The 15,182-nt window shown below is 46.3% G+C and overlaps 1 protein-coding gene across 1 annotated transcript in view; it reads left to right on the top strand.

Annotated features, from left to right (window-relative positions):
* The window catches only part of FAM135B (family with sequence similarity 135 member B), a 289,887-nt gene that overhangs the window by 245,164 nt on the left and 29,541 nt on the right, over positions 1-15,182 (top strand). Inside the window, exons 15-17 of the mRNA XM_077271274.1 lie at positions 691-782; positions 3,872-3,969; positions 8,152-8,303. Coding sequence (XP_077127389.1) covers positions 691-782; positions 3,872-3,969; positions 8,152-8,303 — 342 coding nt within the window. The remainder of the gene's footprint in view (positions 1-690; positions 783-3,871; positions 3,970-8,151; positions 8,304-15,182) is intronic.

Raw genomic sequence — 15,182 nt, 5'->3', positions numbered from 1 at the left:
CAGGAGAAAATCATTACATGACTAGGAGTCTCATGCCGGACAGTCCAGCTAATCTATGTAACCCTGCCCCCCCCACTACTGATTGGCAGCTTGCAGGCAATATAGATTGTACACAAAAAGCTGGGCGGGGTTATACACAGCTCTGCTAGATCTATAGCAGAAAAACAGGGATTTTATTAAATCTGCACCAAGAAGCCCAGTAAGTGACACATCGCTGCAATAAGGGTCTCAGCCCTGACATTATGCTGTTCTCAAATTACGTAGTGAAAACCTGCTGACAGATTCCCTTTAAGCATGAATATAAGAGCCCTGGAAACATAATTAGTAATACGACCAAAACAATGAGATAAAGTCCAAAAACATGGGCAATGTCTGTGAAATGTGAGATCATGGTGCAAATCTCTCCCTTCTCAATTATCAGCCAGATCAAAAAGGGTGAGATTAGTACACAAAGTAAAACCAAATCAAGACTGATTATTACAGAAACAGAATATCCTGTAGATTAACAAGCATTGTAGCTAATCTATTTCTTTAGTTTAATTAAAACATTTTTTTAGATCCCCTGTATCTTTAAAAAAAAATAAAAATAGGGGACAGCTAGCTATGCGGAATATGAAAAGAGAGAAACAACAAGTGAGAGAAAAATTGGAGTCTGATATCTAATTTTACAATTGTATCTACTGATTCCAGGTAACAGCGCAGACCTTCGGCTTGTCAAAACATTTCTTGAGTTGGGGCTGCCGGGAGCAAATCTTGACTTCCTAATGTCTGAAAAAAATCAGGTAAGCGACCCATTGAATAAACATTCTACCCTAGTATCCATGTAAAAAAAAATAATAACAATATTCTACCAATAAATAGATGCTGAGATAATAGTGTCCCTCCCCCGAGGATCAAAATTCTGTCTAGAAAATATATTTCCTACTACAAAGCATTACGGTCGTATAGTTCTTCTCCAAGGAGAGCTGACAGGGGCAGCCATACATATAGACACGTCCTTGTGCAATTCCTTGGTCCCGTTCTGAGTCCAGAATGCAAGATTCTTTCCAGTGAATTAAATTACCGTAAGTTGAAGTTACAGGTGGTCCAACCCTGAAGTTTAAAAAGGGAAAAAAGGGACAAAATGAAGTAAAAATAAATGATATCAAGGTATGTCAGACGTAACTTCATGATTACCGCTTTGAATTTCTCCTCTGGTCTTGGTACTTCCTAATTGGTCATGAACGGCATGTGACCACTGCTGCCAATTACTTGCTAGTTTATACAGTGATTGGCTGCAGAGGTCACATGTTTGATCATACCAACAGAAAGTAGAAATAGTGACTCTGGACTTCTGCTTCATCCAGTAATTGGCTTCTGTGTTTCCATGCCTATCCTCACCAAACAAGAAATAGGGATTATCAAGGTTTTATTTATTTTTTTATTATTATTATTTTACACCCTCTTGTGTATTTTTCTAAGCTCAGGGAAGAAAAACCATTATAATGAAAAAATACAAAAAAAACAAACAAAAAAAACTGCCTAAGTAGCTTCCAGTAGAAGTGGAGTAAAATGTGTAATTACCGTCTTCTAGCCATCAGTAATGGTGGGAGAATGAATGAATGATAAAATTATAGTTAAGTGGCAAGTGAGGCTACCGAGGAGGTAGCCCATGAGTCAGTAGCAGAAGATAAGGTTGGTCTTTTCAATAATTGGTGTAGACAACAATGTAAAGGTTTCACACAAGATGGACCACCTTTTATTTGACTCTATGGCAACAGCAGCCTCACGGAGTTGACAAAAAGGATCGGGGGCGCTCAGTTCCCCTGAAAAATGGAGGTCCTACAGCCCCTTCTGTACCTGTGCTACAAATGAGATATAAAAGGTGCGAATCCAGTGATGTCCTTTCTTACCTTTTCATCTCTCTACTTATTCCAGGATACACTCATGGCCAAAAGTGTTGGCACCCTTGGAATTGTTCCAGAAAATGAATTATTATAGAAAATTACGGCAATTACACATGTTTTGTTATACACAAGTTTATTTCTTTTGTGTGTATTGGGACAACACAAAAAAATAGAGGAAAAAAGGGCAAATTATACACAATTTCCCACAAAATTTCCCCCAAAAAACACAGAAAGGAGAAACTTGTGTATAACAACAAAACATGTGTAATAATTGCAGTCGTTTTCTGGGAGAAATAATTCATTTTCTGAAAAATCTCAAAGGTGCCAACAATTTTGTGAGTGTATGTGGCATTGAATTATGAGCTTTGAAGACCAGATGTGATTTTACGATGCTCTGTCAGGAGACATTTGTGTTATTGGGGTCTATTAGACATGAACGAATCAAATCAAGTTTCCTATCAAAGTTGGCAAACAAAAATTGGATTTTCCCAAATCCAAATTTGATGCTATTTACTATATGGCAAAATGTTTTTTGCTATTTTCCTGGGTTATAAAAGGCCAGTAAGGGCTGCCTTCCATTTTCAACAGTTCCTACACTGATTTTGAGTAGTTGACTCTTATAAGGTGGTCAAAACCATGAATTTTCAAGGGGAAAATGCTTCAGGAAATGCTCCTTCTTTTGGGTTTGTGCACACATCATATTTTTCAGGTGAATCTACCTTAAAAAAAACCTGCAAAATCACCCAGAAAAGGAACATAATGCACACCAATGCTGTAATGCTGAGCCAGCATCTATTGGGCACCATTTGCATATACGCCTGAATGGGTTGTCTGGTCTTGGGGTTCTTGTCAGCAGTCACTCGATGTGTTGCAAACTTGGGAATCCTGACACCACACTGTGTGCACGATGTCAAGATTACCCGTATCCGGAGCTGACGAGCACAGGTATGCGATTTGCACGGTCAGACACATTCGGTCAGAATGTGCCCTTAAGTATGTAAATCTCATAACTGTGGTCCGATGACCACCTGCTTTTGGCATCGGCATCAGAACATCCTGAGAGTGCGCAGTGTGCGTGCTGTGAGTACTCACAAGTCTGCAGTCACATAGAGTGACTGAAGAATTGAGCCCCAAGGCCGGACTAACCCTTTAAGGTGTTTTTGGAAGAGATTGTTTTTCTTGAAGAAGTTCTGAAAAGTTTTAGAAACTTTTTGGAAGAGTTTTCTTTTTCTTGAAACATTTTTGGCCGCCTTTTTTTTTCTAACCGGGCAATTTTCAAAACTTGAAGCAGAAAAAAAATCGTAAAAGACTGAACATGTGAACAGGAAAGTTGTTTCACAGTATAAAAATTAAGGAGTCGATTCACAAAAGCTTTGACGCCAGAAAAGTGGCATAAAAGCTTTGAAGAGTAGCAAAACATTTGCCCAAAAATTTGTTGGCGCTTCCATGCTAGATCAAATTGTGTGATGCTGGGGGAGGAGCCGGGACGAGAATCGGCACAGCTTTACCCCTTCTACAAATTCATTAAAACTATCGGTCTTTAACCAGAGGCACACGCCACTCACAAGATGCAGCAATATCATTAAGTGCCATTTGCCTCTTACCAAATTTGGCACCTTCCACTCCAACAAGGCTCGCGCTATGCCATTCTTGATAAATCTGCCCCAAGGAGTCTTTCAAAGAGTTTTTAAATGATTTTTTTCAAAGCAAACCTGCAAAAAAAGACTCAAAATATTCCATGTATACAGACAGCAGCCATGTTTTTCAATGATTTCTTTGGGGGGTTTCTTTTGGACTCTTGAAAAGAAGGAAATAGCCGGTAAGTTGGGTGGGACTTGCCGGGTGGTGGGTAAGTATTTATTCATCTTTCTATTTATGGGAGGATATTTTCCCCAAGTAAATCATAATATTAATGCGTAATTTATTATATTCCTGGTGATTTATTCTTTTGACCATTGATAGTTATTTTTTTCTCTCCTTTTTAGAATGACACCTTTGCAGACTTTGATGCGATGACTGACAGACTTATGGATGAAATTATTCAGCATATTCAGCTGTATAACCTCTCGATTTCACGAATCAGGTGAGGGAAATGAAGCGGAGCTTCCAAGAGAAATTGAGAACTTGCTGAATTTCAAATTCCAATCTACAAGTAGAAAGTTCCAATTTCTGGAGCGGACATCAATATTCATTATCGCTTTCTAAGACTCTTGACAATTTTATGGGTGATCGTTTTTTATGTCATTCTTTTTTCATATATTTTCTAAGGTTTAGAAGAAAATCCTCTACCTAGTCATGGCTTTATGGAATATTAAAATGTCTTCATAGTAATTAATAATGCCGTGGAATAACCAAAAATCCTAAAATGTACTGTATATATTATTTTAATATTTATTATTTTATTTGGCATTCTTGGAGACTAATTTCTTGTTTTTATTTTCTGCGTCCATAAAATAATAAATGTTCGGTAATGCCTATGGTAAACCATCGTAGCTAATGAACTACTGTCAAACCTCTTAGGTGCCATTTTTTTCTATTGACTGCAGCATTTAAGGGGTTAAATATATGGCATCTGAATTATTTCCATTGTAACAGTCAACACTTACTGCCGGTGGCGTTGGCACAGCTTATTTCTCCATTTTGACAGTCTGTGAAAATCTGACTGCACAGAGCAGCATTTTATACTAAAGACAAAATATTACATGATAAAAAAATATAATCCGTCAACAGGAAGTTAGTGATGGTTTTCCATTATAGGAAAGTAGTTGAAACTGAAAAGTAATTGAACACAGCAAAAATGATATTATGTATGTTGTACATTGACCATGAATAGTACTGCAAGATTTAGCCTATTGATTTGTATAGTCACATTCTCTCATGTGGCCTCCTCGGAAAAATTAATTGCCCACCCCTGTTCTATTCTTCTGAGAATAACCCTTTAGAATGTGAATTATACACATTTACAACAGCGCGCCACTTTATATTCAAAGCTGCTCAAGGTGTGAAGAGCATCTGTGGACAAAATCACTTTCAGCAAAAATTTCATCCACTAAGTTCATGCTCAAAACTTCTACATCTGGCCAAAAATTCTACTTCACCACCCTCATCACATCACTAATCAACAATCCAAAACAACTCTTTGATACCTTCCACTCCCTCCTGAGCCCTAAAGTACAGGCCCCTAAAGAGATATCCATCTCACAGCTGCTCCTGACTTGCTCACTTTCTGTCTTTATAAAACCTGGCCAGACCTTCTCATTCCTGCCTGTGAAAGCTTTCTTCCTGGCTTGCTGGAGTTGGTGTGCTGAAGTTGAAGTTCGTAGTTGCTGCTGGAGATTGTTATTTGCTATTTTTTTTGGAAGTATGATTTCTCCATTTTCATTTTCCCATTTGTTTTGTGCATTCCTATCCTTGCCTTTATTCCTCTCTACCCTTGGTAAGTTGTTTTTTATGTAAGTTGCTTTTAGTTATCCCTGTTAGTCTTACATGTTTATACACAAACATATCTGTCCCAGGGGTAAGGGACTGCTTAGAACATTAACGGTAAGATTGGAGACTTACGCCTCTCTAAGAGTACCCGGGGACCGGGATAGTTAGAGTTCCAGTTCCAGAAACAGTGTGAGGCTCCCCTTCCTTACTGGAGATCGTCACAGTGTGACACCTATTCTTGCCTTTGAAACTGCAAATACTCTTACTGTCACTCTTATTCACTCAAGTCTCGACTACTGCAACTCTCTACTGATCTGCCTCCCTCTAACCAAACATTCTCCACTCCAATCCATCCTGAATGCAGCAGCCAGGGACTTTTATCTGTCCGGCCGCTTTATTCATGCTTCCACCTTTTGCCAGTCATTGCACTGGTTACCCATTCATTACAGAATACAATACAAACTTTTTTCTCTCTCCCACAAAGCTCTCCACAATTTGAACCACTCTATATCTCACCACTCTTTTCTGTCTATAACCCTCCTCATACCCTCCATCCTGAAATTGATCTAAGACTAATATTTTCCCTAATCTGAACCTTGCATCTATGCCTCCAAGACTTCTCTCATGCTGCTCAATGTTCTGGAATGCACAACCTCAAACGATCTGACTAATACCTAGCCCCCATGTTTTTAAGCATGCTTTTAAAAACACATCTCTTTAGACAGGCCGATCACTGCAATTCACTAATTATTATTATTATTATTATTTATTTATATAGCACCATTAATTCCATGGTGCTGTACATGAGAAAGGGGTTACAAACAGAGTTACAGATATCATATACAGTAAACACGTTTACAGTGACAGATTGGTACAGAGGGGAGAGAGGACCCTGTCCTTGCGGACTTACATTCTATGGGACAGTGGGGAAGAGACAGAAGGTCAGAGGTGCTGCAGCTCTGGTGGTGGTGAGGCGGCTGCTCTGGCGATGGCGAGGCGACAGAATGGTTATTGCAGGCTGTAGGCTTTCTTGAAGAGATGGGTTTTCAGGTTCCGTCTGAAGGATCCGAGGGTGGTGGATAATCGGACGTGTTGAGGCGTGGAATTCCAGAGGATGGGGGATATTCGGGAGAAATCTTGGAGGCGGTTGTGTGAGGAATGAATAAGTGTGGAGGAGAGTAGGAGGTCTTGGGAGGATCGGAGATTAAGTGAGGGAAGGTAGTGGGAGATTAGTTCAGAGATATAGGGAGGGGACAGGTTGTGGATTGCTTTGTAGATCAGTGTTAGTAGTTTGAACTGGATTCGTTGGGGAATTGGGAGCCAGTGGATAAATTTGCAGAGGAGAGAAGCAGGGGAGTAGCAAGGAGAGAGGTGGATTAGCCGGGCAGCAGAGTTGAGGACAGACTGGAGTGGTGCAAGAGAGTTAGCGGGGAGGCCACAGAGGAGGGTGTTGCAGTAGTCGAGGCGGGAGATGATGAGGGCATGCACAAGAGTTTTGGTAGACTGTGGACTGAGAAAGGGACGGATTCTGGCAATATTTTTGAGTTGGAGGTGGCAAGAGTTTGGACGTGCGGTTTGAAGGACAGGGCAGAGTTGAGAGTTACCCCGAGGCAGCGGATTTCAGGTGTGGGAGAGAGCGTGATGCTATTTACCATAATAGATAGGTCAGGTAGGGGGGATACGTGAGATGGGGAAAGATGATGAGTTCGGTTTTGTCTACATTGAGTTTTAGGAAGCGAGAGGTGAAGAAGGAGGATATGGCTGACAGACACTTCGGGATTCTGGACAGCAGAGAGGTGACATCTGGGCCAGAGAGGTAGATCTGAGAGTCATCCACATACAGGTGGTACTGGAAGCCATGGGACTTTATGAGTTGTCCTAGGCCAAGGGTATAGATGGAAAAAAATAGGGGCCCTAGGACAGAGCCTTGAGGGACTCCAACAGAGAGAGGGTGGGATGAGGAGGTGGTGTGGGAGTGGGAAACACTAAATGTGCGGTCGGAAAGGTATGAGGCAATCCAGGACAGGGCAAGGTCCTTGATGCCAAGGGAAGAAAGAATCTGTAGCAGTAGGCAGTGATCGACTGTGTCGAAAGCAGAGGACAGGTCAAGAAGGAGGAGGATGGAGAACTGTCTGTTAGCTTTGGCTGTGACTAAGTCATTAGTAATTTTGGTCAGAGCAGTTTCGGTGGAGTGGTGGGGGCGGAAGCCAGATTGGAGGTTGTCAAGGAGAGAGTTAGATGAGAGGTGGGAGGAAATTTGAGCATGTACATGCTGCTCAAGGAGTTTCTAACTCTCACCTGTTCCTTCCTAAATGTTCTGCTCTTTCCTGCTCATCTGTCTCTCCATCCTCCATGCCCCCAATAGCACCCAGTAACTGCACTCAGACATATCCTGGCTAATGACCGGATCATGCAGCTTTATATGAAAAAAACTCTAATTTTTTAAAATTATGGCTGGAGCGCACATACCAGCACATTCTATCTATCGGGTCCCCCTGTTGCCTCATAGATTGTAGCTTGCGAGCCGCCGGACCCTCACTCCTCCTATAACTTGCGAACTATGTGTTACTAGATAATGTCTTTATTGCCTGTACATGTCCTCGCTTAATGGTAAAGTGCTGCGGAATGTGTTGACGGTAATATAAATAAAATTGTTATTATAATTATTATTAATACTAATTATGACATGATTACGATAAAAAGATCCATTAACAGGAGCTTAATGATGGAAAGTGAAAAGTAAGTGAATACAGAAAACTAATAGTGAACATGTACTGTAGTTTGAGTAGAATTATTTATTCTATTACTTACTGTTTTTCTTTTTTTTTTTCCATAGTTTTATTGGACATTCTTTGGGGAACATCATAATTCGATCGGTTCTTACTCGTCCGCGGTTTCGGTATTATCTGAACAAGCTGCACACGTTCCTCTCACTGTCCGGACCTCATCTTGGCACTCTTTATAGTAGCAGCACCTTAGTTAGCACAGGTAAGGTGGAGTGTGGTGTAATCCAAATCCGGTCTCTTCCCCTGACTTTACAGCATTGCGTCGGCCGTTTATTTCAAGGGCAATTCTTGAAGTATTATTTGGTAATCTCGTTGTATAGTCAAACAGTAGCATTTATCACTAAGGATGGGAGAAGCGGTTCTAAATTAATCAAATTTTCATAAAATTTCCTAAAGTTTATGAATTTTAGCAAATCTAAAATTTCGGTATTTCGATTTGCCGGCGCTGTTTTTGTTGGATTCAAAATGGCGGGAACTCACCTTACCTCTCGCCTATCCTTGAAGCTTAGGTCCTACGCTGGCTTTCCAAGTCTCTTGTGTCCTGTTTACGCTTTACCGGCAATGCCTAGTCCTTGACATACGTTCTGACATCATGATGTCATACTATGCATTGCCCAACGCAGTCACTAGGGGCAGCGCACATCATGACAAAGCGTCATAACTAGTGTTGAGCGATACCTTCCGATATCGGAAAGTATCGGTATCGGAAAGTATCGGCCGATACCGTCAAAGTATCGGATCTAATCCGATACCGATACCCGATCCCAATGCAAGTCAATGGGACGAAAATATCGGAATTAAAATAAACCCTTTCTTTCCTTGTAGGTTAATTCTACATGATGGAAAACAACTAAGAATAATGTAGGATGTATTGGGGGAGGTGGCGGAGACATTAAAGGCACAGAGGTTTAGCCCAAACAAATAGAATAGCAGGTTTTTTTGTTTTTTTTTATGACGGTCGGCGTTAGAAAGATTTTGACTATTTTTTTTTTTTTATTTTGTCAGATATTGATGTTTCACTACTTCCACGTCCTTCACCTTCTTTTTTACTTCTCCCACACTTTCTTCTTCATTATCCTCATCATCAGCTTCTTTGACATCAACTATCTTCACCTTATTCATCTTCTTCTACCTCTAATTTTTTTTTTTACATTGTTCATATTCTTTTTATTTAACTATTATCTTTTTCATATTCAACTTCTTCATCATATTCTTATTTGTGACAGGCATTCCCGTAGTTGTTATCTATAAAAGTTTGAAGATTACACCTTCCGTTCTGCCTGTCACAAAAGAGTTACATTTGTCCGCATTCAGTTTCCAGTATCCAGGGGCACCACGAGGAGGAACGGACTCACCCCCATACACTGCTTAGTCTTCTTCTGCTTATAATTTAGATAATATCTTTTGCTCTGATATTTAGTCTTATGCTTAATGTTCTTCTGCTCTTTGTTCTGCAGCCTCTTGTTCTTCTGCTTCTCGGTCTCCCATGTCGTCGTCGTCTCCAGGGTCGTCGTCTCTGGGGTCGTCGTCATCGGGGTCGTCGTCATCGGGGTCGTCTTCAGGGTCATCGTCTCCAGGGTCGTCGTCATCTCGGTGGTTGTCGTCTCTGGTGTCGTCATCATCTTAGGGGTGGTCTTCCGGGTCATCGTCTTTAGGGTCTTGAACTTGGAAATGTAGCAGAAGGTACAAGAAGGCTGAGAAAATGCCGAGAAACAGCTGATGGATCTGGAACTCGGATGGCTACCCGAAGGTCCAAGAGCCAATGGAACTACCGTGGACCAGCTGACGTTACTGGAACCCGGTTACTAAGCAGGAGGTACCCGTGCCTGAAAGCACTACCAAGGACCACCTGACGTTGGTGGAACTCGGATACCCAGAGGGAGGCACCTAAGCCAAAGGCTCTGCCCGGAACCAGCTGACGGTACTGGAACCAGGATGGGGAGCAGAAGGTACAAGAGCAAAAGACACTGCCGAGAACCAGCTGACGGTACTGGAACCCGGATGGGTAGCCGAAGGTCCAAGAGCCAATGGAACTACCGAGGACCAGCTGACGTTACTGGAACCCGGTTACTAAGCAGGAGGTACCCGTGCCTGAAAGCACTACCAAGGACCACCTGACGTTGGTGGAACTCGGATACCCAGAGGGAGGCACCTTAGCCAAAGGCTCTGCCTGGAACCAGCTGACGGTACTGGAACCAGGATGGGGAGCAGAAGGTACAAGAGCAAAAGACACTGCCGAGAACCAGCTGACGGTACTGGAACCCGGATGGGTAGCCGAAGGTCCAAGAGCCAATTGAACTACCGAGGACCAGCTGACGTTACTGGAACCCGGTTACTAAGCAGGAGGTACCCGTGCCTGAAAGCACTACCAAGGACCACCTGACGTTGGTGGAACTCGGATACCCAGAGGGAGGCAACTAAGCCAAAGGCTCTGCCCGGAACCAGCTGAAGGTACTGGAACCAGGATGGGGTCCTATTCAAGCTTGTCTTCCTAGAGCCCCAACTGACGGTGTTAGAGCCCAGGGTCAGCAGAAGGAGGAGCAGGGGGAGGGGAGTGTAGGCCGAAGCCTGCACTGGCGGCAGCTTTGGGTCTGTTGTGCCTGCGTGGCGGTCGCAGGACACGTTGCCGGCTACACAGCAGGGGAACAGCTGGCGGTGCTGAACCCCACTGACACATTGGCGAGGTGTTTGGCTCTGTGCAGCCAGCACTTCCGGACAGCAACTAGCGTTGTTGGAGCCCGGGCTCTGCCGGTGGAGCAGAGTGTAGGCCGAAGCCTAATTGAACCGATTTCAAAGGTAACCTTTAACCCCCCCTCAGGGGTTACAAACTAGAAGAGCCACAGCTTATGCAGCAGTAGTGCCGCACAAGTCAAAGGTTGCTCTTTTAATTTTTCTCCTTGCACACGCCGAATGAAACACGTATAACATTTAGCCCTTTATACAGTCAAACTGTGTTGGAGGCGCGAGTTCCCTTCGTAATGAGACGCAGCACAGATGTCAAGAATCCCACCTTGGTGCTGGGTGCAGCCTCCTGAGCGTTGTTATTTGCTGTACAGGAGTCTGCGCTGTCGTGTTATCCCCTGGCCTAGCGCTGTTAGCGCTGCCCATCTTCTGACATCATGTAATGTCGGCCGGTGCGGTTCACGATGACCATGAATCCCAGCCCCGCAGTGTCTTAACATTGTTAAAACACTGCGGGTCTGGGATTCATGGCCTGGCGCAGCACATATGTTCGCCTCTCACACTCGGGTCCTTACACCCGCTTCAGACTGTGCGGCGTCAGCTGATCCCTTATCGCATGCCACGGCCATGAAGCCGCACAGTCTGAAGAAGGCGGAAGGAGATGAGTGACAACAGGCGAAGATATGCACTGCTCATGCCCATCAATCACATCCTCGCAGTCCCAATAAATAAGACACCGAGGGGCGTTGTGTGGGTCAGGGCGGCCGCAGAGGCGCAGGCAGCCAAACAATGATGCCAGAAGACGGGCAGCGCTACCAAGGGGGTTGCAGCGTGTCATTACAAAGGAAAGTCACACCACCGGGACGGTTAAATGGTCACACAGAGGACACATTTTAGACGTGTTTTCAGTTCCACATGTGCGAGGAGAATACGTTTATGAGCCACCTTGCACACATGCAGCATTACCGCTGTACGAGGTGGCTGTAAAACGTACAAACGCCTGGGGGAGGGGGGACAGGTTCCCTTCAATTTCAGTTCTTGTGTCTGCGTGGCTTTTGCAGGACACGTTGCCGGCTACACAGCAGGGGAACAGCTGGCGGTGCTGGACCCCACTGACACATTGGCTGGTGTTTTTCTCTGTGCAGCTAGCAGTACCGGGCCCCAACTGGCGGTGTTAGAGCCCAGGGTCAGCAGGAGGAGGAGCAGGAGGAGGAGCAAGGGGGAGGGGAGTGTAGGCCGAAGCCTGCACTGGCGGCAGCTTTGGGTCTGTTGTGCCTGCGTGGCGGTCGCAGGACACGTTGCCGGCTACACAGCAGGGGAACAGCTGGCGGTGCTGGACCCCACTGACACATTGGCTGGTGTTTTTCTCTGTGCAGCTAGCAGTACCGGGCCCCAACTGGCGGTGTTATAGCCCAGGGTCAGCAGGAGGAGGAGCAGGAGGAGGAGCAAGGGGGAGGGGAGTGTAGGCCGAAGCCTGCACTGGCGGCAGCTTTGGGTCTGTTGTGCCTGCGTGGCGGTCGCAGGACACGTTGCCGGCTACACAGCAGGGGAACAGCTGGCGGTGCTGGACCCCACTGACACATTGGCTGGTGTTTTTCTCTGTGCAGCTAGCAGTACCGGGCCCCAACTGGCGGTGTTAGAGCCCAGGGTCAGCAGAAGGAGGAGCAGGGGGAGGGGAGTGTAGGCCGAAGCCTGCACTGGCGGCAGCTTTGGGTCTGTTGTGCCTGCGTGGCGGTCGCAGGACACGTTGCCAGCTACACAGCAGGGGAACAGCTGGCGGTGCTGAACCCCACTGACACATTGGCGAGGTGTTTGGCTCTGTGCAGCCAGCACTTCCGGACAGCAACTAGCGTTGTTGGAGCCCGGGCTCTGCCGGTGGAGCAGAGTGTAGGCCGAAGCCTAATTGAACCGATTTCAAAGGTAACCTTTAACCCCCCCCTCAGGGGTTACAAACTAGAAGAGCCACAGCTTATGCAGCAGTAGTGCCGCACAAGTCAAAGGTTGCTCTTTTAATTTTTCTCCTTGCACACGCCGAATGAAACACGTATAACATTTAGCCCTTTATACAGTCAAACTGTGTTGGAGGCGCGAGTTCCCTTCGTAATGAGACGCAGCACAGATGTCAAGAATCCCACCTTGGTGCTGGGTGCAGCCTCCTGAGCGTTGTTATTTGCTGTACAGGAGTCTGCGCTGTCGTGTTATCCCCTGGCCTAGCGCTGTTAGCGCTGCCCATCTTCTGACATCATGTAATGTCGGCCGGTGCGGTTCGCGATGACCATGAATCCCAGCCCCGCAGTGTCTTAACATTGTTAAAACACTGCGGGTCTGGGATTCATGGCCTGGCGCAGCACATATGTTCGCCTCTCACACTCGGGTCCTTACACCCGCTTCAGACTGTGCGGCGTCAGCTGATCCCTTATCGCGTGCCACGGCCATGAAGCCGCACAGTCTGAAGAAGGCGGAAGGAGATGAGTGACAACAGGCGAAGATATGCACTGCTCATGCCCATCAATCACACCCTCGCAGTCCCAATAAATAAGACACCGAGGGGCGTTGTGTGGGTCAGGGCGGCCGCAGAGGCGCAGGCAGCCAAACAATGATGCCAGAAGATGGGCAGCGCTACCAAGGGGGTTGCAGCGTGTCATTACAAAGGAAAGTCACACCACCGGGACGGTTAAATGGTCACACAGAGGACACATTTTAGACGTGTTTTCAGTTCCACATGTGCGAGGAGAATACGTTTATGAGCCACCTTGCACACATGCAGCATTACCGCTGTACGAGGTGGCTGTAAAACGTACAAACGCCTGGGGGAGGGGGGACAGGTTCCCTTCAATTTCAGTTCTTGTGTCTGCGTGGCTTTTGCAGGACACGTTGCCGGCTACACAGCAGGGGAACAGCTGGCGGTGCTGGACCCCACTGACACATTGGCTGGTGTTTTTCTCTGTGCAGCTAGCAGTACCGGGCCCCAACTGGCGGTGTTAGAGCCCAGGGTCAGCAGAAGGAGGAGCAGGGGGAGGGGAGTGTAGGCCGAAGCCTGCATTGGCGGCAGCTTTGGGTCTGTTGTGCCTGCGTGGCGGTCGCAGGACACGTTGCCAGCTACACAGCAGGGGAACAGCTGGCGGTGCTGAACCCCACTGACACATTGGCGAGGTGTTTGGCTCTGTGCAGCCAGCACTTCCGGACAGCAACTAGCGTTGTTGGAGCCCGGGCTCTGCCGATGGAGCAGAGTGTAGGCCGAAGCCTAATTGAACCGATTTCAAAGGTAACCTTTAACCCCCCCCTCAGGGGTTACAAACTAGAAGAGCCACAGCTTATGCAGCAGTAGTGCCGCACAAGTCAAAGGTTGCTCTTTTAATTTTTCTCCTTGCACACGCCGAATGAAACACGTATAACATTTAGCCCTTTATACAGTCAAACTGTGTTGGAGGCGCGAGTTCCCTTCGTAATGAGACGCAGCACAGATGTCAAGAATCCCACCTTGGTGCTGGGTGCAGCCTCCTGAGCGTTGTTATTTGCTGTACAGGAGTCTGCGCTGTCGTGTTATCCCCTGGCCTAGCGCTGTTAGCGCTGCCCATCTTCTGACATCATGTAATGTCGGCCGGTGCGGTTCGCGATGACCATGAATCCCAGCCCCGCAGTGTCTTAACATTGTTAAAACACTGCGGGTCTGGGATTCATGGCCTGGCGCAGCACATATGTTCGCCTCTCACACTCGGGTCCTTACACCCGCTTCAGACTGTGCGGCGTCAGCTGATCCCTTATCGCATGCCACGGCCATGAAGCCGCACAGTCTGAAGAAGGCGGAAGGAGATGAGTGACAACAGGCGAAGATATGCACTGCTCATGCCCATCAATCACACCCTCGCAGTCCCAATAAATAAGACACCGAGGGGCGTTGTGTGGGTCAGGGCGGCCGCAGAGGCGCAGGCAGCCAAACAATGATGCCAGAAGACGGGCAGCGCTACCAAGGGGGTTGCAGCGTGTCATTACAAAGGAAAGTCACACCACCGGGACGGTTAAATGGTCACACAGAGGACACATTTTAGACGTATTTTCAGTTCCACATGTGCGAGGAGAATACGTTTATGAGCCACCTTGCACACATGCAGCATTACCGCTGTACGAGGTGGCTGTAAAACGTACAAACGCCTGGGGGAGGGGGGACAGGTTCCCTTCAATTTCAGTTCTTGTGTCTGCGTGGCTTTTGCAGGACACGTTGCCGGCTACACAGCAGGGGAACAGCTGGCGGTGCTGGACCCCACTGACACATTGGCTGGTGTTTTTCTCTGTGCAGCTAGCAGTACCGGGCCCCAACTGGCGGTGTTAGAGCCCAGGGTCAGCAGAAGGAGGAGCAGGGGGAGGGGAGTGTAGGCCGAAGCCTGCACTGGCGGCAGCT

This window comes from Ranitomeya variabilis, chromosome 6 (assembly GCF_051348905.1).
Source record: "Ranitomeya variabilis isolate aRanVar5 chromosome 6, aRanVar5.hap1, whole genome shotgun sequence".
NCBI lineage: Eukaryota > Metazoa > Chordata > Amphibia > Anura > Dendrobatidae > Ranitomeya > Ranitomeya variabilis.
The sequence above is the reverse complement of the archived record's forward strand: the minus strand, read 5'-3'. Positions and strand labels throughout refer to the sequence as shown.